The sequence below is a fragment of the Stegastes partitus genome, unplaced genomic scaffold (genome assembly GCF_000690725.1).
Source record: "Stegastes partitus isolate 25-593 unplaced genomic scaffold, Stegastes_partitus-1.0.2 Scaffold407, whole genome shotgun sequence".
Lineage (NCBI taxonomy): Eukaryota > Metazoa > Chordata > Actinopteri > Pomacentridae > Stegastes > Stegastes partitus.
The window spans coordinates 159046-183801 of NW_007578138.1; the positions used below are offsets into that span (position 1 = coordinate 159046).

Here is a 24756-nt window from a genome sequence, read left to right on the forward strand (position 1 = left end):
TGTAGCAAAACAGAAAATATGGTGCCAGAAAAAAGGTAAGGTAAATTAATACTGTTACCTTCAAAAACTATAGAAAATGATGAAAATAACTGCAAATATCTGTAAAATTACTATATATATATATATATAGCTGATTTAAACGCAGTATAACAACATCATTTAATTTTACGTTCAAAAATTGTAAAAGTACAAATTACAGTTTGTAAAAATACAAATTTTGGTGTGAACACAATGTACAGTGTTGGCCGGTCGTTGCTACTTTTTTGGATGAACATATAAATAAATATTGGTTGTCATTGAACTAATGATGATCTGTAATTTTACAGGGAAATTCTGAAAAATTAGCTTAGTTTTTTTAAAAAAACCCTTTTTTTTAGTCCTTAAATCACAAAAAAAGTAAAATAAAATAAAACATTTTGATGCAAACATAATACACAAGATTTGGACTGTTTTTTTATGGTTAACATGTAAATGAAAAGATTTTGTGTGTGTGTGTGATTTTACTAATTATTTCCTGTAATCAAAAAGAGCTAAAAAATAATAACAAAATGAAATTGTTCAAAAGCGTTGTTAGAAACTGTTAAAAAATAGTAATAATAATTTCACCACCCTGCACAACCAGAAGGAAGGCTTGTTGGAGGCCTACAAATGTGCTCATAGAACATCCATTTACTTTTTTTCTTCTGTCAGAACCTTTTTAGCAGAACCTTTTCTCTGCTCCCATTGTTCACATACAGATGCATTTAAACAGGTCCCATTCAATCACATACAACAAGCAGTTTAGACTGATTTTATAGCAATTTAAAGATGTAGCATTCATCTGTTGATTATATGTGAATGAAGAATGTTCCTACATGTTTTTATCAACGTGTGTATAATTTAAGTTAAGCCCTTGTACAGACTCTTAAAGAGCGTGGGAATGAAAGCAACTTTGAAGGGTTAGAAAATAAAATTATGCTAAAAAATGCAAGACTGACGCAGAACCTGCAGCAAAAAGAAAGAAAGAGAAGGCCGGATGGACATAATGTGACGTCTCAGCTCCAGTTGGTGGGTGTCCTGAGTGGAACAAGGACACATTTGACTCAGGAGTCCTCCATAGCCAATAGCATTCAAACTGTAATCATCTTATGAGCATCACCAACATTTTAAAGCATAATTGAAGCAACCGTTTACATTAAAAACTATTTGAAAAAAACACATATTATTCTGTATTTGAGCTCCACGTGGTAGTCCTGCCTAGATAAGCTAATAATAATAGTGACCACAAAAATGACGACAGTGATTGGCTTAAAAAAGAATTGTTATATAAAAAAACAGCTTGTCTTGATGCTAGTTTGTTTATCTACGACTATATTCCATTTGAGTGAGTAGAGGTTCTGTTTTTACCTGCCTTCCTTTGGCTATAAGGATATATATATATGTATACAGACAGTTTTATGATATGAGCATTTACTTTAGTAGTAAAGTGGTGTCCTTGAAATGCATAAACTGCCAAAGTAATTCTATTAAAAAACCACCGAGGATCCCTGCAGCAAACAGAGAATTAGAAGAGGAAGTATAGCAATTTTTCTTTATTACAATTTCTGTCTCTTATTTTCAATCAGGTGAAGAAAAATACCTTTTTTTTGTTCAGTATAATAAAATATGTTAACTTTATTCATTTTTATGAAGAAAAAACAATGACAACAAGAAAATAAAAACAGAAACAAACATTTTTTTTTTGTCTCTCCCTCTTTGTAAACCTTGGAGAGCTGCTGCATTGCGTGGGAAGCAAATACAACGGAGACAGAGTGGTGAGGGAGCAGTGAGGAGGCTGGAGGAGGGGAGGCAGGAGGAGGAGGAGGAGGAGGAGGAGGAGACAGAGGATAATGACAAAAAAGATAAGGCCAGAGACGTACAAAAACATGAGCGCAGGAGGACAGGAGTGTAGTGACGGGGCGGCCGGAGGAACGTGGCGGTGATCGGAGCAGGTAGGCTGGTGGTCCCGAGTCAGGATCAATGTTCAGAGGTCGCTCTCTCCGTACAGAGCCGTGGAGAAGGACATGTAGTCCAGGGCTCCGGGGACGGCGTCCGGGCCGCTGTAGGGGGCCATGCGGGCGATGCAGTAATCGGCCTGGTCTGGAGGCAGCTCGCGGCGCAGCTCGTCGGCTAAGATGTAGTTCTACAGGAGACGGGAGGAAAACAAGCGATGTTTTGTTAGAGCAGCAGCTGATGTTAACACAACGGGGAGGTAAAAATGAGCTCAATCTGAAGTGTCTGCATTTAGAATATTGCATTATTGAATTAAAAAGAATAGATTGTGAATGATCTCTGCAGCTTCATGCAACTGTCAGCTCAGTTTTTTGTTTGCTGGTCTGTTAGCCAGGTGGGTCATTCCCTAGGGATTCAGATTCTTAGAAACTTTTCTGCACATTTCTGATTTGCCTTAAACTTTAATGGCAAAAAATACAGAAATTTATAAAAACATTTGTGACATTTTAGCTTGACATGTTAAATACTTTGTAAGATTTTTTTTTTATTTTTTTTTTAAAATTGCCATTCCATCTGAAGAATTAATTCTGCCCAGTTCATCTCGGATTTGCCTGAAACTTTAATAGCATGAAATATGGATATGTCACAAAATATTCTATATATCAAGCTAAGATTTCACAAATATCTTCATGAATATCCACATTTTATGCCATTAAAGTTTCAGGCAATCAGATGAGAGTTTTAATAGAATTTTTTTTTAACTGCTTGTCGTAATTTGCTAAAAAAAAATTACAAAATTTCATATAAATTAAATTTGACGGTATTTGACACTTTTTATTAACTAAACAAACAGATTTTAGGCTGCTATGGTTCATTGTTAGCAAACACTAAAACTATTCACTCCTCCAGCAGGTCTACAGCAGCGTTATTTATGTCGCCATGTTTCAGGCCTCCTATAATGTTACTCTTCTAACCTCCTTGTCGTTTGTTTTGTTCTCTGAGGAAAGTGCGTTACTCTTTAAATATGAAATGCTTCACTGAGTTGTGCAGGTAGTTTACTGTGGGGCTTTTACAGAACGAGCTGCCTGCTGGGGACAGGGTGAACCAAAACAATAAAGCTGTGAGCTGGAAAACCCAAACAATGAGCTGAGCGATGTTAAAAAGCTCTGCGGAGCCGATAATTCCCATTGTGCTCATCACTAGGAGCCTCTTCCACACACCAGCAGTCACACCATCCGTTGTTAATATAAAAACATTGAGTACAGCTGCTGTAAATGTGTCTCCTTTGAACCTAAAGTGTATTAAATATGAGTCTGTTTACAAAATGCAGCCTAATCTAACAACTGAGCCTCATCGTCCCTTCTTGTTTGGTGAAACTACAACGTGATGCGGTACCTTATCGCCTGCCAGGACCTTGAAGGAGGCCATGACCTGGTCGGCGGTGTCCGTGTCGGCCGTCTCGCGGGACATGAAGTCGATGAAGGCCTGGAAGGTGACGATGCCCATCCTGTTGGGATCCACTATGCTCATGATGCGGGAGAACTCGTTTTCACCCTGGCAGGCAGCAGAGAGGAAACGTGGTGAAGCTCGGTCGCCATGGTGACGGTGCCCATGGCAACACGCCACAACAACACAGCAAAATCTCTCACACTTTGCATACAAACATACTAAATAATGTATCTATAATGTAGAGTATTACACAAGTGAGGTGCTGCTGGAGTGAAAATCTTCCATCAGAGTAAATTCTAAAGCAGTTTTAAACAGAAATCTATCGAAAAAGGACTGTACTGACAAATCAGCTGCATTTATTCACATCTGTTCATTACCATTTCCGACTGGTGTTGAAAATCACACACAAACAAACGTTCATACTTGAAGGGAGCTCATGGCTTTACCAGGTTGTAACCCATGGAGATAAGGCAGGTTTTGAAGTCTTCAGCATCCATGATTCCTGTTCTCTTCTACAAGGTCAGCGACGGACAAATGAAACCAGCAGGAGAGGAGAGAGACGGAGGGGCAGGGATAGTCGAGGAAGTCACGGAGGACGAACAAAGAGGAGAGTTAAGGGAGAGACCCGCAACGATCCATAAAGTGGATGTTGAGAGGAAATCACAAAGGAAATTTAGACCAGGAGAGGCGAGAACAGAGGGGGAGGGTTGGAAGTAAAAGAGGGGGGAAAGTGCAAAAGAAAAAACAAAAAACAACAGTTAAACCTCTCACCGCGGCGCTACGATTAAGTACCTGTGCATCGTTGGCGATATCGAAGCCCAGGCTGATCAGGCAGGCCTTGAACTCCTCTGCGCCCAGAGTGCCCGAGTGGTCCTGGGGGGTGGGAGGGCCAGTGCCAGGCGAGGCGTCGGGGGCCATGCAGCAACACATACAGCGGTGTCAGTGACGGTGGGGTGAGGGGGGTGAGGTGAGGTGAGGTTGGTGGGGGAAGGAGGAGGAAGGTGGAGGAAGTGCATCATGCACAGGTGGGTGGGGGGGCAGGAGGAGGTGAGGAGGGGGTGAAGGGGGTGAAGGGGTCATGCACAAAGATAGAGAACAGAGAACACAGTGCAAATTCATTAGGATCTGCAGGTGAACACACGGTGGCAGCAGAGCTGCCATGCTGGGGGGCATTCAGAGGCGTTAATGTGCAGTGTGCAGGCAGACTACAGGGGCCTGTGGAGTTATTCATATCGTCGATGGCACATGTACTTAACAAACACAACAACTGCTCGTTTAGGAGAAACAGAACATCTTTACCTTGGTTTGTATGAACAAACCTCAGAGACAAATGCTTCGTTAAAAACGTCCCACATTTAGAACCACACTTATGTTCCAACAAATGTCCATGCACAGATTTAAACTGCAACTAAAGACCTAATAAATCACTCTGTTGGCCTATTGAAGGTCAACAAATGAAAAAAATGTCCATTACAAGTCCCAAGAAGCTACGGTACTACTGTAAAATGTTGTGTTTAGTCTGAGCAGCAGCCTGAAGCTTTGAGAAGAATCAGTGATGTTTTTTTAAATTTTATTTTATGATGTAATAACATGTGGAAAAGCCTCATATCTGAGATACTAAAACCAGTAAACGTCTGACATTATTGCTTTGACAAATTACTCAAATGTTTATTGTTATGATAATTACCGTATTTAGAATCATACTTGTTAGGACAAGTTGCATTTTTAATTAATCAATTAATAAATCTTCTTTTGGCCTATAACATAAGTATTTAACATAAAATAGGTTCTTCTTAGGAGAAAAAGTACATCTTTATCTTTTTTTCTCAGAGCCAAATGCTTTGTGAAAACACATTAAGAATCACAGCTATTGTCCCATAAATAAGTTATGTACAAATTAAAACTGCAACTAAAGACTCAATAAATCACTTTGTTGGCCTAATAAAGGTCAGCAATTATTGAAAAATTTCAATGTCAAAGAGCAGCAATTCAAATCGCAAGTTTCATAAACCCTTAAATAATTAATTTATAATGATATAAAAAAAAGCCTCACATTTGAGACGCTGAAGCCATTTACCACATTTATAATCACGTTTATTCTCCTGCACTAATAGATAGACATATTTGGACCGCACCTAAAGACCAGTTCCATTATCAATTCATCAACTACTGAATTCATTAATTGGCCTATAAAATGTCAGCAAATGATAAAAAATGTGGATTAAAAGTGTCATGAGTCAAAGATAATTACATGAAATGTCATGTTTTGTGTGACCAGCAGCCTGAAACTAAAACTAATTCAATTTATCATCACAGAATCTAAAGAAAAACATCAACTCCTCCCGTTTAAGAAGCTGCAACCAGTGAAGTTGAACTGGTTTGGCTTTGACTGGAAATAATTAACAGCAATTAATTGTCTATTAATCGTTTTCATCATTGATATTGACCAGATAATTTGTTTTTGATGAATTGAGCAATCGTTTACGCGAAAGAAAGAACATCAGCTCGATTGCAAGTCTCACAAACCCTTAATTTATAAAGATTAATCGTGTGGAAAAGCCTAAAATGTGAGACACTAAACCAGCAAATGTTTGGCTGTGTTGCTCGATAAATTACTCAAATGTTGTTGTTGAACTTTGTGTGAATGAACGAAGTAATTAAGCAGCGTTTTGTTTCAAAAAATGAAACTGGGAGTTAAATACTTCCTGAGAACTTTACAATACGTTTAAAAGATCTTACACTCAGCTACAATAGAAACCTTTCCCCCGATAATAAACTGAGAAAGGGACAGCTTGATATATGTTCACCAACAAATGTCAAGCTGGAGGCTTTGAAGCGTGACGGCTTCATCTTAATAAAATATGAAACAAAAGCAAGCCCAGGTTTGTATTAGTGACCTCAGGTATTGATTTGTTGTTAATCAATACCTGAGGGCAGCTCTGGGAGAATGTACGAGGTGATGAAGGAGGAGAGCGAACTAAATAAAAACTATAAAATGAAAGCAGTTTTATAGCAGCAACCATTAATAGGGACATAATCTGTAGCTAATATTTAATCTGTTTTTTCATTTTATTTTCATGCACAATAACAATATTTAGCTGCATGTGAGGCTGATTTTCCCTAAAGTGCACCTGCAGCCCGGACAGACGAACATCCTGCCGCTGATCTGTAAATCCCTTTTTTTCAACCGAGCGGTAAAGTCACAACACGCCCCGATGCGTTTGGTCCTCCCAGGTTTCTGTTCTCGGCATCATTAGAGGGTTGCTGTTAGCCACACGTCAGGCAGCATGACAGGACGTCTCAAACCCACCAGACACATTCTCACCTCAACTTCTTCCCTTTGCTGCTTCAGTCTAAATATGCAGAAGACAAACTTGTGACTCCACATGTGTCGCACATCGTCACACAAATCTGCAGCAGTAGGATCACTTTAGGAAGTTTATTCGCTTTCTTGCTGGTAAAGTCTCTCGTCTGTACGATAAGTATGAAGCTTCAGTTGGTGGATGGATTAGCCACAGACCTCCTCCTGGCTGAAGCAAACACACAAACACTGCACACGACTCAAACAGGTGCACAACGGCAGCACAAAAGAACACAACAACCGAACGACTGCACTGTTATTTTATAGTAATTTAATGCAGACTAGTAGCAAAATGCATTAGTCAAAGTTTAAACTGAGTGAACATACTGTATGTAGGAGCAGCGGCTGTGCAGGTTTTTAATCTTTTGTGACAATTCTGGTTAAAATACACTATTAATTTATCATTTTTGAATTTTATTTAAATGCAAATGAGTAACCTGCAACCTTCCAGGAGCTCTGATCCCAGCTTTGGGAACCACAGCAGCAGTAAACCAGAAGATGTAAATAAGCTACAAGGTCTGGTGCAAAATGTAAACATAGATTTTTAAAAAGAGTTCACTTTTTTTCTGATCAGAAAAAACAAGTAATTAATTTCACTTTTATTTACCATTAATTTTATGAACAAGAATATATATCATGACTCGAAAATGTCTAAAGGAAGGTTGCGTGCCAATACAGCTACAGCCTCTCATATCCTGCTATAATTATACATAAGGTCTAGTTTATGAACGTACATTTTATTTTGAAGAGTCCCTGGTGAGCCTTCTGTAACATTCCAGAACTCTTATTTTGATAGTGTACCCTCTCTTTCAACAAAATTCATAAAACTTCAACTGCGACTGTGTAAAAAACGTAGAAGATATCAAAACACGGATTTAATAGAATAACATTTAAAGCCTTGTGGTCCGATTAAACTTTGAGTTAAGTTTCTACTGTAAAGGATGCCAGAGCTACGGGGCTCCAAAGATGGCTTGGTTTCCGTAGTTGTGCGGCCAACTTCCCATTTATTTCCATTTATTTTTAAACAGACAAATCGCTACCTAAAGTCACACCACTCCTGATCGAGCCGCATGTTTTGATATCTATTATTTAAGGTTTTTTTTAAGTTGTGGGACGAGTTAGAAAATCGTGTCAGAAAACTGTTAGAATAAGCCTGAGGAATAGTAATTAGTGTGCTTCAGTGCTTATGTATTAGCTTCAAGTTCTGATGATTTGATGGCAACAACAGCATGCTGGTATCTTTATGAACTGAATTTACTCAAATTTCTCTCATGCATGACTGATCAAAAACAGCCTAATTTAAAGCATGCTCTATGATTGGGATTCAGAAAACTGCAGACATGCATTGCAGAAATAGCCAACTATCAATGTTTTTAGAGAAATTGAAATTTGGGGGTCCTTTGAGCTCATTAAGAAGAGTCAAACTCTGCAGTTTATACTCTGGTCTGGTGCATAAACCTCTGTAAAACTGAGAATCTTGCACAGATTTAGTTGAGCTGTAACATGTTAATTCGAATGTGTATTTAATTTCCCCATTTCCAGTTTTAAGGCTAAGCTAAGCTAACAGCCTGCAGACTTTAGCTTCATATTTAACAGACAGACATGAGAGCTGCAAGAAAGTGAACAATCCCAATCCTCAAATGTCAAACTATACGTTCAGCAACATGAAACATATTTGTCTCTGCTGCAGTCTCACTTTGCATCACGTCTCTTCCCCACCAACCACATGTGTTGAACGAGCAGCGGTCCGCCCACAGACCTCCCCCTGCCTCAGTACTGACCCTGTCGAAGTGGTTGAAGGAGGCCCGGAACTCGTTCAGCTGCTCCTGGCTGATGCCTTTGGCGTCTCTCGTCAAGATCTGGTTCTCGATTTCGTTGATGGTCCGGGCGATGGTGGTGAGTAGCTGCTCCCAGCCCACACGGATGTGCTGCAGAGAAGGACGGAGGCACAGGAAGCTAAAGATGACGGAGAGTCAAAGGGTCTCAGAGGCTTTAGTTGGGATTTAGCTGTGGGTCAAACTGTGGTTGTAAATGATCTGTGGTTTGTTTCATCTAATGTGGAGGATAAGGGTGAAAAGAAGAAAGACGTGTCTGTAAAAGGTAATTCTGAGCTCTGATTGTTTGTTCTAGTGACACCATATTCTACTCAATGTGAGGGAAAGATAAAAATGATGACTGTCGATGGACCAAACGGTTAACTTCATACATGTCATTCATTCCTATACAAAGCAACATCACCTACAAACAACAATTTTCTTTTCTTCTGCAGTTTTTCTTAATCTTATTTCCCATCTTAACAGTTAAAGAACAAAATATCTTTATTTTATATTTCAAACTCCATAAAAATGCCAAAACCAACAATGTACTAGTTATAAGGCTGCAACTAACAATTATTTTCATTGTCCATTTCACTGTTCTATAAAATATCAGAAAATGGTGGAAAATGTCAATCAGTGGTTGTAAAAGCCCAAAAATATCGCCCTCAAATGCCATGTTTCTTCCACAACCCAAAAACATTCAGTTTGCTGTCATAGAGGAGGAAAAGAGACAGAAAATATTCACTTTTAAGAGGCTAAAACCAAAAAATGTTGACCATTTTCCCTAAAACATTGCGTAAGTTTCCTTTTTTTGTAATCAGAAACAGCCTTAATAAAACATTTATAAAGCCCTTCATTTAAGTAGTATTTACTTGTCATAAAGGAGGAAAGAAAGCAGAAAATACTTACATTTCAGAAGATGGAATCAGAGAATGTTAACTTTTTTACTTAACAACTGATAGCTATTTGATTACTTGCTGCAGCTCTCATTAGTTCCTTTTTTAATCTTTCTGCTGAAGGTAGAAGCGTCTAAAGATGTCCACTAATACAATCTAATAAATAAACTCATTTACTAATACAGCTGGAAACAGCAGTTTTCATCAAACTCTACTGAAACACGATCAGGTATTGAAGTTGCTGGGGACAATTTCAAGCTGCAGATTAATACCCATTTAGTGCTATAGTGGGTATTTACAGCAGCAGCACTTTGTATACAGCATTGACTGTATATAAAAGATTAATGTAGCCTCAGGGTCTGCAAAGTATAAGTTACTTAAACCTGCATTCTTACTAACAGCCAGCAGGGGGCGACTCCTCCAGCTGCCAAAAGAAGTCTGATTATATAGAAGTGTAGAAGAAAAAAGCCAGACTTCTCACTTGATTTGTGACCTCAGTAAACATTTTCCTGAAAAGTCTATGGGCTCAATCACTAGTTTCAAGTCTCTGATGTTAATTTTGTAAATTATGGTTCTATTTAGAGTAAACCTGACGATAAAGCGGCCTGTGTTTTACGGCGTGGCTACCTTGTGATTGACAGGTTGCTACTGTAGTACTGAGTTTTTGGTCAGATTAAAGACCAAGGACTTCAAACTCGAAGCTTCAAAAAGGTTGTCCACAAACCCAACGGGTGACGTCATCGTGGCTTCTTCCACCTTTTCATAGAGCCTATATAGTATGTGGGGGGGGTGTCTCAAAATAACCTCCAGTGGCCATGGAGTCATCCAGTACAACAATGTGGCCCATAGATGTGCTTGTAAAGGTGGAAACAAGCTTTATGAGGTTTTGTACACACAGGCAAAACTAGAAAATAACAAGACATCTCCTTTAAGTGGCCGGACACTGGTTGAACACTGGTTGAACACTGCAGACATGAGCTGCTTCTGTCTCTTTAAAAGAGTTTTCAGACAGCAGCTGATTCTGGACTGACGCCTACATGATAGTTTTGAACTCTGCTGTTGTGCAAACTGTCTGCAACAAATTGCATATGGATTATTTTGGCCAGTAAAAACTATTCTTGGCAGACGGGAGTTTATAGTTTCCCAGCACTTGGCCGAGGAGCCAGAAAGTTAATTTTGTATCCTGGAGGCAAGGTAGTAAAGTGTCAAGTCAGAAAAGTTGTGCATTAAATTCTTTCAGACTTTCCTGTGGCTGTGGAGGAACAGTTTTGCACCGAAGCCCCACACAATAAAACATGATGCATTCTCATCATTTATGTGAGATGGAAATCAGGAAATGTCAGCAGAGGCCTCTCCGGCGGCTGGTTTACCTCCATGGTGTAGTTGGTGTGCTTGTTGTCGAAGATGAGGGCTTCCTGAATGAGCTGGTGGTCTCCCTCCAGCTGGTCGATCTTTGGCTTGTAGTTGACGATGCTTTTCTCGTACTGGCGGAGGTGCGTCAGCTGGTCCTCCAGGGTGCCGTGCATCTCGATCGAAATGCGACCGATTTCCTGCACAGACGCACACAGAGGTTATGAAATCTTTTAATAAGAATAATGAGTCGTTGGAGAGTGCAGGGTGTGATGCGGAGATACAAAAAACAAGCAAAAATTCAAGACGACTGCATGTTTTTGTGTGTTTATCTCAGATTTCTATGTCAAACAGATACAGAGTATTAACCCCCTGAACCCCCCAAAAAACAGCTGGTTTAAAGGTGACATTTTCTTATAAAGATAAATAGATAGATCACCAATTATCAGAACTATGTTTGAAACAAGCTTAATCAACATTACTTTCTTCTACATGTCTCATTCAAAAAAAAAAATCTCAACCTATACCGTTTGTAGTAACCAGATTCTGTAACAAACAGAAAATTCTGCCCTTCACAATGCAACTTAAACGTTATGGGTGACTTAGCTGCAACCAACAGTCATGTAGCAAAAATTCAGGGAATTCTGAGCTGAACTGCAGGTTGTGTTTACACACAGCAGAGAGAGGACATGTATGGAAACAGTTGGGAAATGTAGAGGAAAACAAAACAACACGGTTCAAAAACTGTGTACAGAGGGGCAAGTTGTCAATAAGTTGTTATAAGATATATTCTGTGTGGTGAGTTTTGCTGATAATAGGTTATAAAAATGACTGCCGTTTCCATGGAGATGCAGGTCTTTAAATTGAAGTTTAAAATGAGCCCAGAATTAGTAAAAATGAGACAGGAGCAACAACAAAAAAGTCTGGTATTGTTAGGGGGTTATTAAGCTATTTTACTCTGTATCATAATTTGAATATAATACAAGTAAATATGATGATTTACCGAAATCACGCAGTTAATATTATTGGTCTCGTTCCAAGGACATTTCAATATCTTGACATATATTGGCTGCCAAGATATTATGCAATATTATCTTCTAGCACATCACAGAAACAATAAAATGCAAAACTGGAATCCTGTGATTTCTTTTTTAAACTAGGAAATAGAAAATACTGAAACAGGAAAACTCCTGAATGAATGAAGCTCCCCAGAGCAGAACTTGAGCCTCAGTAAAACCACAGGTTGTGGTGACAGCACAGCGCCGCTCTCGTCACCACATTGGCCTCGTTCTGAATCTCTAACGTGGTCATTTGACCGCTGGCTCGGCTCACACTGACCTCCATCTTGTTCTGGATCCAGGGCCCGATGACGTTGGCCTGGTTGGCGAACTGTCTGCGCAGGCGCTCGTTGTTCTGCTGCCGGGCGTGTTCTTCGATCAGAGCCTGGTCGCGCTGAGGCACCAGCTGCCGGACCTGCAGCCAAAACCAATGTCTGTTAGAACCAGCCGATGTGAAACTTCTGTGTTTCTCTCTTCAGCGGCTCACCTTCATCACAACACAGCTTCTTATTCCTTCATGAAATATGAAACAAGTCTCTGGTACCATCAAAGCTCAGTGAAACATGGATCTGACCTGGCAGCAACAGCCCTCAATGTAGCAAACATGCTCATTTTAAATAACCAGAAGAACCAATGTGGTCTTTTTGTATGTTTTTCTAAATTGAAACATCTTTAAATTATTCAGAAAAAAAGCAATATGTCGAATAAAATACACATTTGCATTCTGAATGTTGCACAATGTTGAAATATTAAAAAGCTAAATGACACAAAACAAGCTTCTCCTGCTCTTACGCTATGCTGGTGTCCCTTATGTATTTCCCAGGATTTAAATTATTTACTGCGTTATGTCTCATCCAAACCTCATATTAGTTTTTTATTTCCATCAGAAGTCTTTTGGGTTTGAGCTCAGCTCGGCCTGCTGGTGAAAGTTGAGCGAATGGAGAAAAAAAAAAAGCACCAAAATCCAGCCGTCTGCATTCAGAAGTGTGCATCAACAAAACACCATGGAGTGTTTTCATACAGACTGTGTTACCTTGTCCCATTTGGCATTAATCTCCTGTGGGTTGATGGTGGTGTAAGGGTTGGTGCCGGCCATGTTCACGTGGTAGGTCTGCACGATTTTGGCAATCTCATTGTGGATGCCCAGGATGGCCTGGCGCTCTTTGTCGGCCTCCGGCAGCGTGGCTTTGAACTGCTCGTGGGCCGTGCTTAATCCCTGTGACGCAAAATGCAAATGCAGGAGATGAAAACTGCAACTTTATGTTTACATCTGAGAAAAGACAAGACTTTCTTCCTCTTCTTGAACGTCAGTGTGATTTCCTCTCAAAGCGTCAAAGCAATAAAACTCATGCAGACCAGTCTTCGTTCATTGATACCATGCAGCACTGAATCTCTGCATATCGAATCAAATCAAAGGTAGCTTTTGCAAAATATACCACGTTTAAAATCAACCGATTTAAGTGCTGCACATGTTACAAATGAACATGTGCAAGCATCCAGACAATATAAAACTTGTAAAATCAATTAGTAAAACAATAATAAATAGTATAAAAAACTAAAACAGGCCAATAAAAAACTCACAAGATCAGTTTCTAAACTATAAAAAATATTAAATAGATAAAAGATAATGTTTTTTTTCTCTGTGCGCTGATTAAACTGGTATTTAAAGGAAGTGTATCAACGACTAATTTCACAGTTCGAACCATTTCTTCTCATCATACATAAAATATTTGTTAATAGTTAATCTAACCAGGAGAAAATGTGCAATTTCCCTTTTAGCAAACACGACATTTATGACTGAAATGTTACAAAAAAGTTGCTTCAGTTCAACATTTTAAATGCAAAACAAAACAAAATGTTCATCAGCTGCTGTTCTGACAAAATGCAAAATTAAATTACTACTTAAACGTGTCATTATAATTCAATCTGTAATAAATATTGACATCTACTGAGGTTATTTGAATGACAATTACAGTTTTAATGGGCTGTCTGCCTTCTTTGAACACCAGTATAGTACAGATTTGGTAAGAAAACTTTACAGCTGAGGTAAAGCACATAGAGCTTCTTCAGTGTGGCACAATGCTACATTCATACATCTGCATTTTGTGTTTTCTAGTTTGTGCATGCTGTCTTTTTCTACTTGCAACACATGTTTTAAAGGTTACTTGCTCAGATGTTCTTACACATGTGTGATACTGTAAACCTGCTGTGCATTCTAGGTTTAAAAACTACGAACTATGATCACTAAACTCAAGGATCGGATCACATCATGGAGTCACAGATCGGCTTTTGTCCCCTTCAACACCTCGTCAGTACAAGTCTGCATAAAGATGTAGGGACATGTTTATAATGGAGGCATGTTTCAGTGTTGTTTGTTCTTAAGTGTGTTTGTGTGCGACCAGGACGGCACAAAAACTATCAGGCTGGATTTCAAGAAATGTGGTGGAGAGGTTTAAAATGGTTAATGACATTTAGGTGTGGATCTGGAGCACGTTTCTTTAAAATGTTGACCCCATCATCGGCCTTGATGGTGGACTGCTCTCTTCAAATGACCTTCTAGTTACTTTAAGAAGCAACAGTGGCAGCAAAACAGTATTTCACACGATGACAGTTAAACTTTGCAATTAATCCGTGGATCAACCATGTTCCGTTACGCCACTACCTAACTAACAGCAGACGACACTAAAACTAATCAGTTAACATTTTCTTCCCAATGCTTCCTAAATACCTCTAAACCTTTGAGGTAAATCCAGTTTGACATTTAGGAAAATGAGGTAATTTTTGCTGAGCCTTAGATGAGAAATGTGTCGGGTAAATGTCAGACTGCAGACAGGAGTCCGTCCAAAGAGCAAAACCCAATTTTAAATCAACACTTTTGAGCTGAAAATGTAGAAAAATGACAAGTTGTGGGTTTGCAGGAGTCGTGCTGGGCTGTTTGGAAGCAGTAATTGAACATCGACAACACAGAAAACGTGTGGTTTGTAGAGATTAGTTGGAAAAAACAAGACACAGCATGCAGATGTTGTTGGACGCAGTCAGCTAGATGTTTGGCTACGTTTCCGGTCTTGATGCTAAGCTAGGCTACATGGCAACACTCTTCCATTTATGTGCATGACCCATATGCGAATCAGATCATGTGAGTGGAAAGAGGAAAATTTCTACCTTGAATCACAGCTCTTAGCTCAGTATCCCATGACTCAAATTTAACACGACTCCACATAAATCGATTCAATATGAAGAAAAAGTTGCACTTATATTTTAATTTTAGGTCTAATTTTATCCACAGAAATAAAACCAGAGCTCAGCAGATTCTCCTGGTTCCTTTAAACATCATCTAATTTCATTTAAAAATACCACAACCCAACTTAACTCAAGCTTACACCTGATTATTCTCTGCATTCTGGGTCGGGAACACTTTGAACCCGTGATGTTAACAGAACCAGAGTGGGACATGAGGTGAAGCTCCGATATTCTACTAAATCCTTCGCTCATTCCTTTCAGAGCCGTTCACTTTTTTCCTTGTTTTTTTTTTTGGTCAGAAATGACTGATAGGACATTTTCAAAGCACTTAATTCAGTTTTATTTATCTTTGCTGCTATTAGTAAGAATAAGAAAACAGCTGAATGCGCTGCCTGCTTTTATCACCACAGAGCGTTATTGTTCTGTTTTGTTTTGCTTCCAGATAGTTTGTTTTTTCTGACCTTTGAGTTGAAGTGAGTGAAGTTTATGACACTGCGCTGTCATGTTTTGCATTAGAATGAATTAGAAGTAGTGATGAATCCCCCTCATGCATGAATCATACATCGATTCAAAAATAATTATATTTCACGAATTCTTTCGAGGGATCTTGTGTATTATTAAGAAGACCAAAGCTCACCTGGAGTTGTCCCACTACAAATAACCCACAGCTGTGTATTGGCTGATTGTTCCCGACTCTACTTTGAATAAATTCTCCTCTGTGTTCACTCCCTCGCTGCTCACCTGGATTTCCTCGATGGTGTGGACGATAAAAGTGTCCTGCAGGTCCTCCATGGCTCCTTCCATCCAGTTGTTGAACGGAGCGGCTCTTTTGGCAAACTCAAGGTACAGTTGGTCGATGGTTTCGAGCAGCTTCTCGGTTCTCTGTCGAGCATTTAAAAAGGAGGTTAGTCGCATTAATTCACTGGCTTCTCACTGACCTTCAAAGCCTCTCTGGGCGAGGCTTCATTTTATTCACCATCATTCACAGAGGAGGATTTTGGGGGGTTTTATATTTTTTACAAATAAAATCTCCGAACTTTAAAGGATTTTCAAGGCCAGCGGGGAGAATCACATAGTCTCTGCACAGTCTCTCTGTGAAGAAGGACACTTTCATCTCTTAATGTATAATCATCTCTGCCCTCAGCAGCACTGAGAAGGAGAGAGGGAACTTCAGAACGGGGGGGGGATAACAAAGAAGGTGGGTTTTTTAGAAGTTAGAAATTGGACTCTTTCGGTTCGGTTAGTGTTGTTCCAGAGTGTCTTTTAGCTCATGTCACCTGCAAAGCCTCGCTGCGTTTCTGGGTCAGAGCTCCCAGCGTGTCCCACTGGTCGCAGATCCGCTGGCAGCGAGCGTTTACGCTGGGGGAGTCGTAGTAGTCCAGCTCACTGAAGCACAAACAGGCAAGAAACACAAGAGGTCCGTTATAAATAACTCCCATAAAGCCCACTGAATCCAAAAACCTGCCGGCAGGTGTAAAAAGCAGTTTATCTTTGAAAACAAACAAACAAAGAAAAACTTAAATTACATCATTTATCAGCCAGAAGCTTTAAAATCAGGAATAAAGAACAGATTTTCAGCTTTCTAATGCAACGTGAACTAATCATCAGTTTGTGAAATGAATCAAATCTAAGCCTACAGTTGCGATTATTTAATCAAAATCCCTTAATCCAAAAGGCCCAATTAAAAAACAGGCAAAAAAAAAAAAAGGAAAAAAAAAAAAATGGAAAAAAAAGAAAAAAAATTCTGCGCTCCTCGGCAAAACTGAGAAGCCATGACTGACTTGGCTGCGACCAACAATCACGTGGCAAAAATTCAAGAACTTTCCAGCTTAAATTCTTTAAAATTGCTCCATTTATCAGAGCCAAAAACAATGAAAACAGAAAGAACTGTCAGTTTTTTTATTCTTCAGATGGTCTTTGAACTACTCATGTGTCATGCAGCGTTTACACCAACCAGGTTCTGTAAAAAAACAAAACACCTCAGCTCCTCTGTGCAACCGAAAAGCCATTCGTGACTTCAACCAACAGTCATGTGACACAAATTCACAGACTTTTTGGCTGAACTGCAGGCTGTGTTTACACAAAGCAGAGAGGAAACAAATTCAAACTGTAAACACTCAGAGATCTTTAGCGTGTAGAGCCACCATTTCTTTGTCAGAAACTGTTTGGGGTTCAGAAGATTAATCATCCAAGTCAGCAGCATCTGCAGCGTTGCTATTGTTAGCCCGTCACCTCTGCTCCCTCTCAGATGGATTCTGAGGCCGTTTGTATGTCAGAGTCTCTCGCTGGAGAAGCTACAAAACCATCTATTGTGGCTCAGAAGAATGACCGTACGCTTGTGATAATAACTACTACGTTTCAATAACACACAGCCATCCTGAACAGATGCTGTACAGTGACTTTGTGTAGGTTAGTTTGCTTAGGATTGGACGAGGATTCATGAATCGCCTGTTATTGTTATAAATGAATCCTCCTGTGGCCGAGCAGTTTCTGGGTTGTCATATTTTTACTCACTGTGGACTCATTTGTCACCGCAACATAAAGTCCTGCACCTCTATGGAAACAGAACAACCGTGACTAGAAGTAGAGAGAAATGTCAGAAACGCCATCAATCACAGACAAAAGAAAAAATGAATTTCTTTGATTATTTACTTTGCAAAAGTTAAAACTGGAATAAGCAGGTACAATGTTTCTCCAGGAGCCCACAGGCGTTAGCAAAACTAAAAAAAATGGTGACTCTACGTAGTATAGATATTTTACTACTTATATTTTAACTCCTGTCTGCTTTGTGTAAATGCTGCCTGCAGTTAAGCCAAAAATACTAGAATTTTGGTTGATTGCAGCTGAGTCGTAGAACCAGGTTCGTCCAAACGTAGTTCAAGGACTGTTTTTATGAACAACAACTTTTAAAAACTAGCATGTCTTTCAAAGCCACGATTGGGTTAAAGTGTATTTTCAGGCATATTTTACTTTTTTTTAATACAATATTTTCAAACAACAATTTGGTGGACCCCCTGTAGCAGTTCTGAGGACCCCCCAAAAGGCTGTGGACCACCCGTTGAAGACCCAGGTCTTATAAGTGCACTGTTCCTGCTGCATGTTTGTTTCTTATCTTGATTTTTTTTTGTATTTCTGGAGCTTTTTTTGTGGTGTGACATGTCCTCATAAGCCCTTGAAGGTGTTCTTTGAGTCACTTTGAGTTTCTTCTCTTCTTTTGACTTTCGCAGCTTTTCATCACTTACATCTGAGACTAAGTGAGCCCAAGAGAGTGATTTTTGATGTTTTATGACTGAAATTCCAAAAACGCCCTCCACTAAACGGAATGAGGAACGCGCTCAGTGAAAACGAAGAGGAGCCATAATCAATATGCGGATCTGAATCAGCTGAATGTCCAGCTGTCACCGCAAACGGGAAACGTCCGAAGCAATCGCTGCCCTCATTCAACCCTCCGCTACTTTACTGCTTATTGAGCCACAGAAGGTGGCAGCTCATTTTTTTATTACCATCTGTCCACCCTGCCTCTTGTTTATCATGTCTTACTTTAACTCCTGCGCGATGGCTGCGATCTGCTCCACACGGTCCTGGTGCGCGGCCAAGTCGCTCTCGAAGGCCTCGTGTTTCTTCAGCAAGGCCTTGATCTCTGACAGGGAGGCCGTCTCGTAGTCGCGCTTCTGCAGCATTTCCTCTTTACCTGCAGGGGGAGACGTGGAAAATGAAGCAGTGAGGCTAAAATAACAATCAAAATGTGTAAAAGTCATTGTTAGGTAACTGCTAACTGCATATTAAACATTAATCCCAAAATGTTAAAATGCTTAATCTTAAAGTGCACATTTTTTAGCTCCTTTCAGAGCGTCCTTACCTTCAGTCCAGGCTTCATGGATGGCTGCTTTCTGGCGGAATTTCTCTGCCAAGTGGTCGAGTCTTTCCAGCCTTCGAATCTCATTGAGGAGCCACTCTTCATAGCCCTTCTCTGCTCCCTCTAGATTCCCCCATGCATTGTTAATGTCCTGTGCGAGGTGAAGGAGAAGACTTGAGAATTTCGTTGGTGCCAAAAACACGGAGAAGGAGAAGCGAGCACAGGAATGGCATCGTGTCTGAATTAGGCTTCTTGTCCGTGGTGTTTCTGTACTCAGAGCTCTCACTACCACCATTACGTTTCTAAACTGATCTCTCTGCACCTAAAATGGTCATATTGTAACTTCTAGCTTGCTAATTCTTGTTTTTAGCTCCATTTTTGGTCTCCTCCACATCTTCAGAAGCAAATCTGGATATTAAGTTGTTAAAGTGTCCATATTATTATTTTACCTTTTGGCATTGACCAAATTATTTTTACATGCTTTAATGTTCCGATAGAAATAGTGATAGAAGTAGTGAAGAATGCTTTCACAAGTGCCATTTCATTCCTAAACTGATTTCTTGGCACTTAATATAATCTGAATAATCCTATTGTGTTTATTTACCCATCAAACAAAAAACAACATTAGCTTTCTTTGAAAGTCACTTTTAGCTCACTAGCTCTAGTTTTTAGCTCCATTTTTGGTCTCCTCCACATCTTCAGAAGAAATCTGGCTTTTGTGCTGTTAAAGAACACATATCATGCACATGTAAGGGTTTATAATGTTTTTTTTTTTTACATGCTTTAATGTTCAGATAGAAGTAGTGTAAAATACTTGAACTACTGCCATTTCGTTCCTAAACGGATTTCTTTGCACTTAATATAATCTGAATAATCTTGTTGTATTTATTTATCCATCACATAAAAAGCAAAGCTAGCTTTCTTTTAAAGCCACTTCTAGCGAGCTAACTCCAGTTTTTAGCTCCATTTTTGGTATCCTACACATCTTCATGAACAAATCTGCCTTTTGCAATGTTAAAGATGTAACATGTAACATGTAAAATTTTACGTTTTTTACATGTTTTAATGTTCAAATAAAAATGTATTGTATACCCGTTGTCAACGAGCAACTATTCACACCCTCTATTGGTGAAGATTTGTAAAATAACCTATTCGTAAAATAAAAAATTCAGAGCATTAACCTTTATTTAACATAGTTTTATGGTCAGTGGACACAGCTTCATCTATAAATGCAACATTACTACTATTTTTCAAACAACAAAGTGTTCCACGGGTTAAAACTGGGGTCAGATATGTAATCTACGCATGGTTAATGTAACTTTAGGGTTTTATTTGGCATTCAGAGTTGCAGAAAAGTTTCACAGCTGTCCACAGAATAAGTTTGGATCTCAAACTTTACTCTCAGAATTTAGATTTTCTGTGTGTGAGTTTGTACTTTCACAAAGTGCCGTGACCTACCGAGACCATCTTTCCCTCCGAGGGCATGAAGGCGGGCCTGTTGCTGAGCCTCAGCTTGGTCTGCAGGGTGTTGAAGTTGATCTCCAGCTGGCACTTCTCCTGCACTTTGGGCGGCTTGTGGAGGCGGCGGTAATCTCTGAAGTCCTCCAGCTTCTGCTGCATGGCCTGCATGGTGTTCTCGGGCAATCGGTTCTCCAGCCAGGGGATGGTGCGACGGATCCACTCCAGCAGCTGGGGTGTTGGTGGTGTGTGGGCAAGTGTGGGTGTTTTGTGTGTGTGTGTGTGGTGTGAATAAGAGGATGGAGACGGAGGAAAAACAAGTTCACGGAAATGAAGAGGAAAATGGAAGCAAAGGAGAACCGTGCAATTAAAAGAAATATGGAGAATTGTGGGTGTCGGAGAGGAAGTAAATGAGGTGCAGTGGATGTGATGGATGTGTGAAAAAACAGATAATTGATTAGCTACTTGATTTTTCAACTAATTTCTTGCAACCAAATGTAAATCTAAAAGCATTTCTATCTGTTTCACCAGGGTTTTTGCACGTTTTATCTCATTTACTACAATCAGCATGGAGGTTTCCTGACTGCTGGCCATTGTCACTGTATTCAGATGGCACTATCACTATTTGGAAGTTATTGTTTTCAAAATCCCTTTCCTTTAAGGAAACAAAAACTGGAAAGTTCTGCCAAAGGTTTCCAGTGTGCAATAAGGCAGGTCTTCTTGTTTTGTTTTGTTTTGTTAATTATCCATTTTAATGCCAGTGTTCACCTCCTTGCATGCAAAACAATTCCCTCGTCATTATTTTTGTATGTTCATCACGTTCTTTGCCCTGCCCAAGGTGATTGTGATTAGTTTAAAGAAATAGAAACACAGCAGAGCCTTTTTTCTCCCAATAGCAGAATGATAATGAGGTGCAGTCAGACTTTTCTACACACTGCTGTATCAGTGCTACAGAATAGTCTGGCTATGCGAGATAATATTACCAGAATTTTTTTTAAATCAGCAGCTGACTTCAGACTGTATGCTGATACAAGCACTAATATGTACGGCTTCTTATAAATCCAATAAATGAACATCCTACATATTTTTTGTAAAAATGAAATTATCACAGTAAAGAATGATCGTTTTCTCATTTAAAAAAAAAAAAAAAACATTTAATTTGCATAAAAGCACAGCCTGAACTATGTTTGGTTATCTAAAAGTGTTTCTGGTTTTGGGTGTATGCATGAAGTTCTGACATTCAAGATAGCTGACAATGCAATTTTAGATGTCTGAACTTAAAATAGGTACTTGAACGCACCACAAACGCACATTTCAAAAAAACAAAAAAAAACCCAAATCATGCTTCTTCTGTTTTTTTAATATAAATTGTTAATTTTTAATAATAAACTGATAATTTTATGGACTAGTTCACCATTTTGTGAAATAGACTGGCTAGAAGCTACTTAGCTTAGCATATAGGCTGGAAACGGTGGGAAGCAGATCACCTGAAGTTACCAAAGATTAAATAAATCTTTATTTCTTGTCATTTTTACCAACTAGATAACCATAAGCTAATTATCGCCAGCTATGGATTCATATCTAACCTGCATGTGTAAAATTAGCATAAATCCAAATAATTTAGCGCTCTGCCAGATGAAAACGTCAAACTATTCTATGAAGATTTGAGGGAAAGAAATCGACAAATAACAGCTTAATGTTTTGAAATTCTAACATTAATTTATCTTGAAGTCTCTGTGAAGTACTCTTCCTTATGTATGCATGTGCTGAAGCCTGTCTGGGTGGTATAAAAATTGTAGTTATCAATCTAAATCTTGCATGTAAATGAGATAAAACAGGCAAAATACTTGTATAATAGGATAAAAATGACTATCATTGTACATTTGTATGCTTAAAACTCAAACTAACGACGTCTGTGCAGCTGCCTGTCACTGTTGATTTGCAGTATTTTCACCTGTCCGGAGCACAAACACCCCTGGAGGTGAGAGGTGAGGGAGTGGCTCATAGAGGCAGGGAGGGGGAGAGGGGTGGGATAGAGGAGATGCAGGGCAATTATAGGAAAAAGTGGGGTGTGCTCACATCACTGGCCAGCTTCTCATAGTCCTCCATCAGCTGCTCATTCTCTTGGTTGACAGCCAGCACCTTGCAGATCCTGTTGGCCGCCGTCTCCGCCTGGATGGTGACGAGGGCGAGGAGGAGAAACAGTGTGAGCACATTTTAAAGCCTCGGTCGTCTACAGTGTTGAGTGCATATCTATCCGGCGAAGCTAAAGTGACACGCTCGAGCTATTCCTGCCATTTAACCGCATCCATCCATCCACACTGGCGACAGACGCACTCCAAGATTTCCCAAATGAGTCATTTTTGGGGGAATGAAGCAATAGATCAGCCACGATGCTGCAAGCGAGTAAATCAGGACAGCTCCAGCATGATGTTATCTCTGTAATAATAATGTCTGGGCTCGTGTGTTTTACTGAGATGTCATCAAAAGATTAATAATTTGGCGGAGTCCAGAGAGCGACATTGACAACTCAAGAGAGCTGCAACAAGGACGCATCAAATTGTACCTGTCGGCAGGTGTAGGGGCACCTTTCTCTCTGCACCACCGTCTTTTTATAGAACTGCAGCAGGCGGTTTTGTTATTTTAGCCTCTCAACCTACATATGAGGAAACTCGACTGGGGAAGCACAGGGCTTCATCCACGACGCCGCACTTCCTTAACGTGGCCTGTCAATCTGGGCAGAGCGAGGCAGTTTCCATGACAACGTGTAGTCACTTAACTTGTGGTGTTGAAGGTGAAAATGTGATGAAGAAAAGTTCACAAGGCAGAAACGTAAGCGACGTGCATGAAGTCTGGGAAATATGCAGAAGATTTCAGCTGAGAAATGCAACAGAATCAACCAGATATAAAGTTTTCAATCAGCATTTCAGGGTGAAATAGAAAATCCATCTGTGACTGTAATGAATCAGCACCACTATCAATATCCCTCTGAAAAGGAAATGAATCGGTTTAAAAGGCTTGCAGGACCGCCCTTTTTGAAGCACTCGGATCTCCCTCATACCCCCCGTTTCATAGCTCAGAGAATGGCATACCACGCCGAGGCCTGCTTCCAGCCTCCTTTGTCAAAAGATCACAGGGGAAACTTGGCTCGGTCGGAGACGTGCTCCGGGGGGCTCCACCAGGAGCAGAGTGGAGCTGCCTTAAAAGGAGAGCCAGGATGTGCAGGTCGTGCTTCTGTGAGCAAATGTTTGCACGCTGGGCCTGTTTACTGAAAAGCCCCGACAGCCAGGACCTCCTTCATGAATTACTTTGTCCTGACATCAGAGGAAGCAGACAGACCACACTGTAGGGAGCGATTATTAAAGCACAAACTGTCTCACCAGTCATTCATCTATGCAGCCAGTTTGTTTCTCTCATCTGAACAACAAATACCTGGAAATCCTTCAGTCTTTTAGCCCCAGTTTTATATTCTGAATATTCCACAATAAAAAAAAAAAAGGTGTTTCCTGAATTCCAAAGTTGATCATCTAAGCAGATTTTCAAGGCCAAAGTGTCACATCTCCTCCTGTAATCCACTTGAAGCAGCAAAAAATCAGAAGTTACACCAACTAGAAAGATCCTGAGGTCATAAGCACTTAAATGTGCTATAACTTCATTCTCTGCCTTTCGAAGCAGCAGAAATAAGCTATAAACCCAACATTTATCAATGAATCATCACATATAATTCATGAATAAGTGCCTGTTTTTAAATACAGAGTCTCCAGAGCATTAATATTCATTCGGTGTTTCTGTCCACCTGAGGAATCCAATATTCTCTCTCTTTTGTGTCTCTGTCCTCCAGCTCCTGAGGGAAATATCTGCTCTTTCACTGCTAAATGCAGCCATTTGATGCAGAGCAGGTAGCGTGCAGTGGGTTTATCAAAGCGTTTCCACTGAGAACAGCTGCCTGCTGCAGCACAAAAAAAAAATTACATTAGCAAGTGAGAGTGAATGAGAACAGAGAGCAAAAGAAAGAGCTAAAAGATGCTAAAACGCTGCATAGAACTGAGGCAAACTGCAGGCTGTCATCTTGAAAATGGAGATCCTTTGCAAATATAAGAGGTGATGTGATCCCATGTTAATATAAGAATATAAATATTCTGGGGGAGAATTAAATTGTGTTCTTTGAATTGTCATAGTGGAGAATATGACACAATCAACATATTAAAAAGGGAATTTAAACTAATTTTCCCTTAAAAAATGGGCAAATCTGAAGCAATGTAGGTGTTGAAATACCAGAATAGGCCTGAATACATCCAAC

The 24756-nt window shown here is 39.7% G+C and overlaps 1 protein-coding gene across 3 annotated transcripts in view; it reads right to left on the reverse strand.

Annotated features, from left to right (window-relative positions):
- Window positions 1-1556: 1556 nt before the first annotated feature.
- The window catches only part of actn1 (actinin, alpha 1), an 86683-nt gene continuing 63483 nt past the window's right edge, over window positions 1557-24756 (reverse strand). The window contains exons 9-22 of one of the 3 annotated variants that reach the window (XM_008285530.1): window positions 22536-22628; window positions 20457-20687; window positions 19002-19149; window positions 18683-18833; window positions 16420-16528; window positions 15884-16024; window positions 12936-13118; window positions 12183-12317; window positions 10865-11044; window positions 8563-8709; window positions 4213-4293; window positions 3867-3932; window positions 3367-3525; window positions 1557-2161 (exon numbers count right to left, since the gene is read on the reverse strand). In XM_008285530.1, coding sequence (XP_008283752.1) covers window positions 2003-2161; window positions 3367-3525; window positions 3867-3932; window positions 4213-4293; window positions 8563-8709; window positions 10865-11044; window positions 12183-12317; window positions 12936-13118; window positions 15884-16024; window positions 16420-16528; window positions 18683-18833; window positions 19002-19149; window positions 20457-20687; window positions 22536-22628 — 1983 coding nt within the window. In that variant the 3' untranslated portion in view covers window positions 1557-2002. The remainder of the gene's footprint in view (window positions 2162-3366; window positions 3526-3866; window positions 3933-4212; window positions 4294-8562; window positions 8710-10864; window positions 11045-12182; window positions 12318-12935; window positions 13119-15883; window positions 16025-16419; window positions 16529-18682; window positions 18834-19001; window positions 19150-20456; window positions 20688-22535; window positions 22629-24756) is intronic. The other 2 variants (XM_008285529.1, XM_008285528.1) reach the window with 2 other exon arrangements.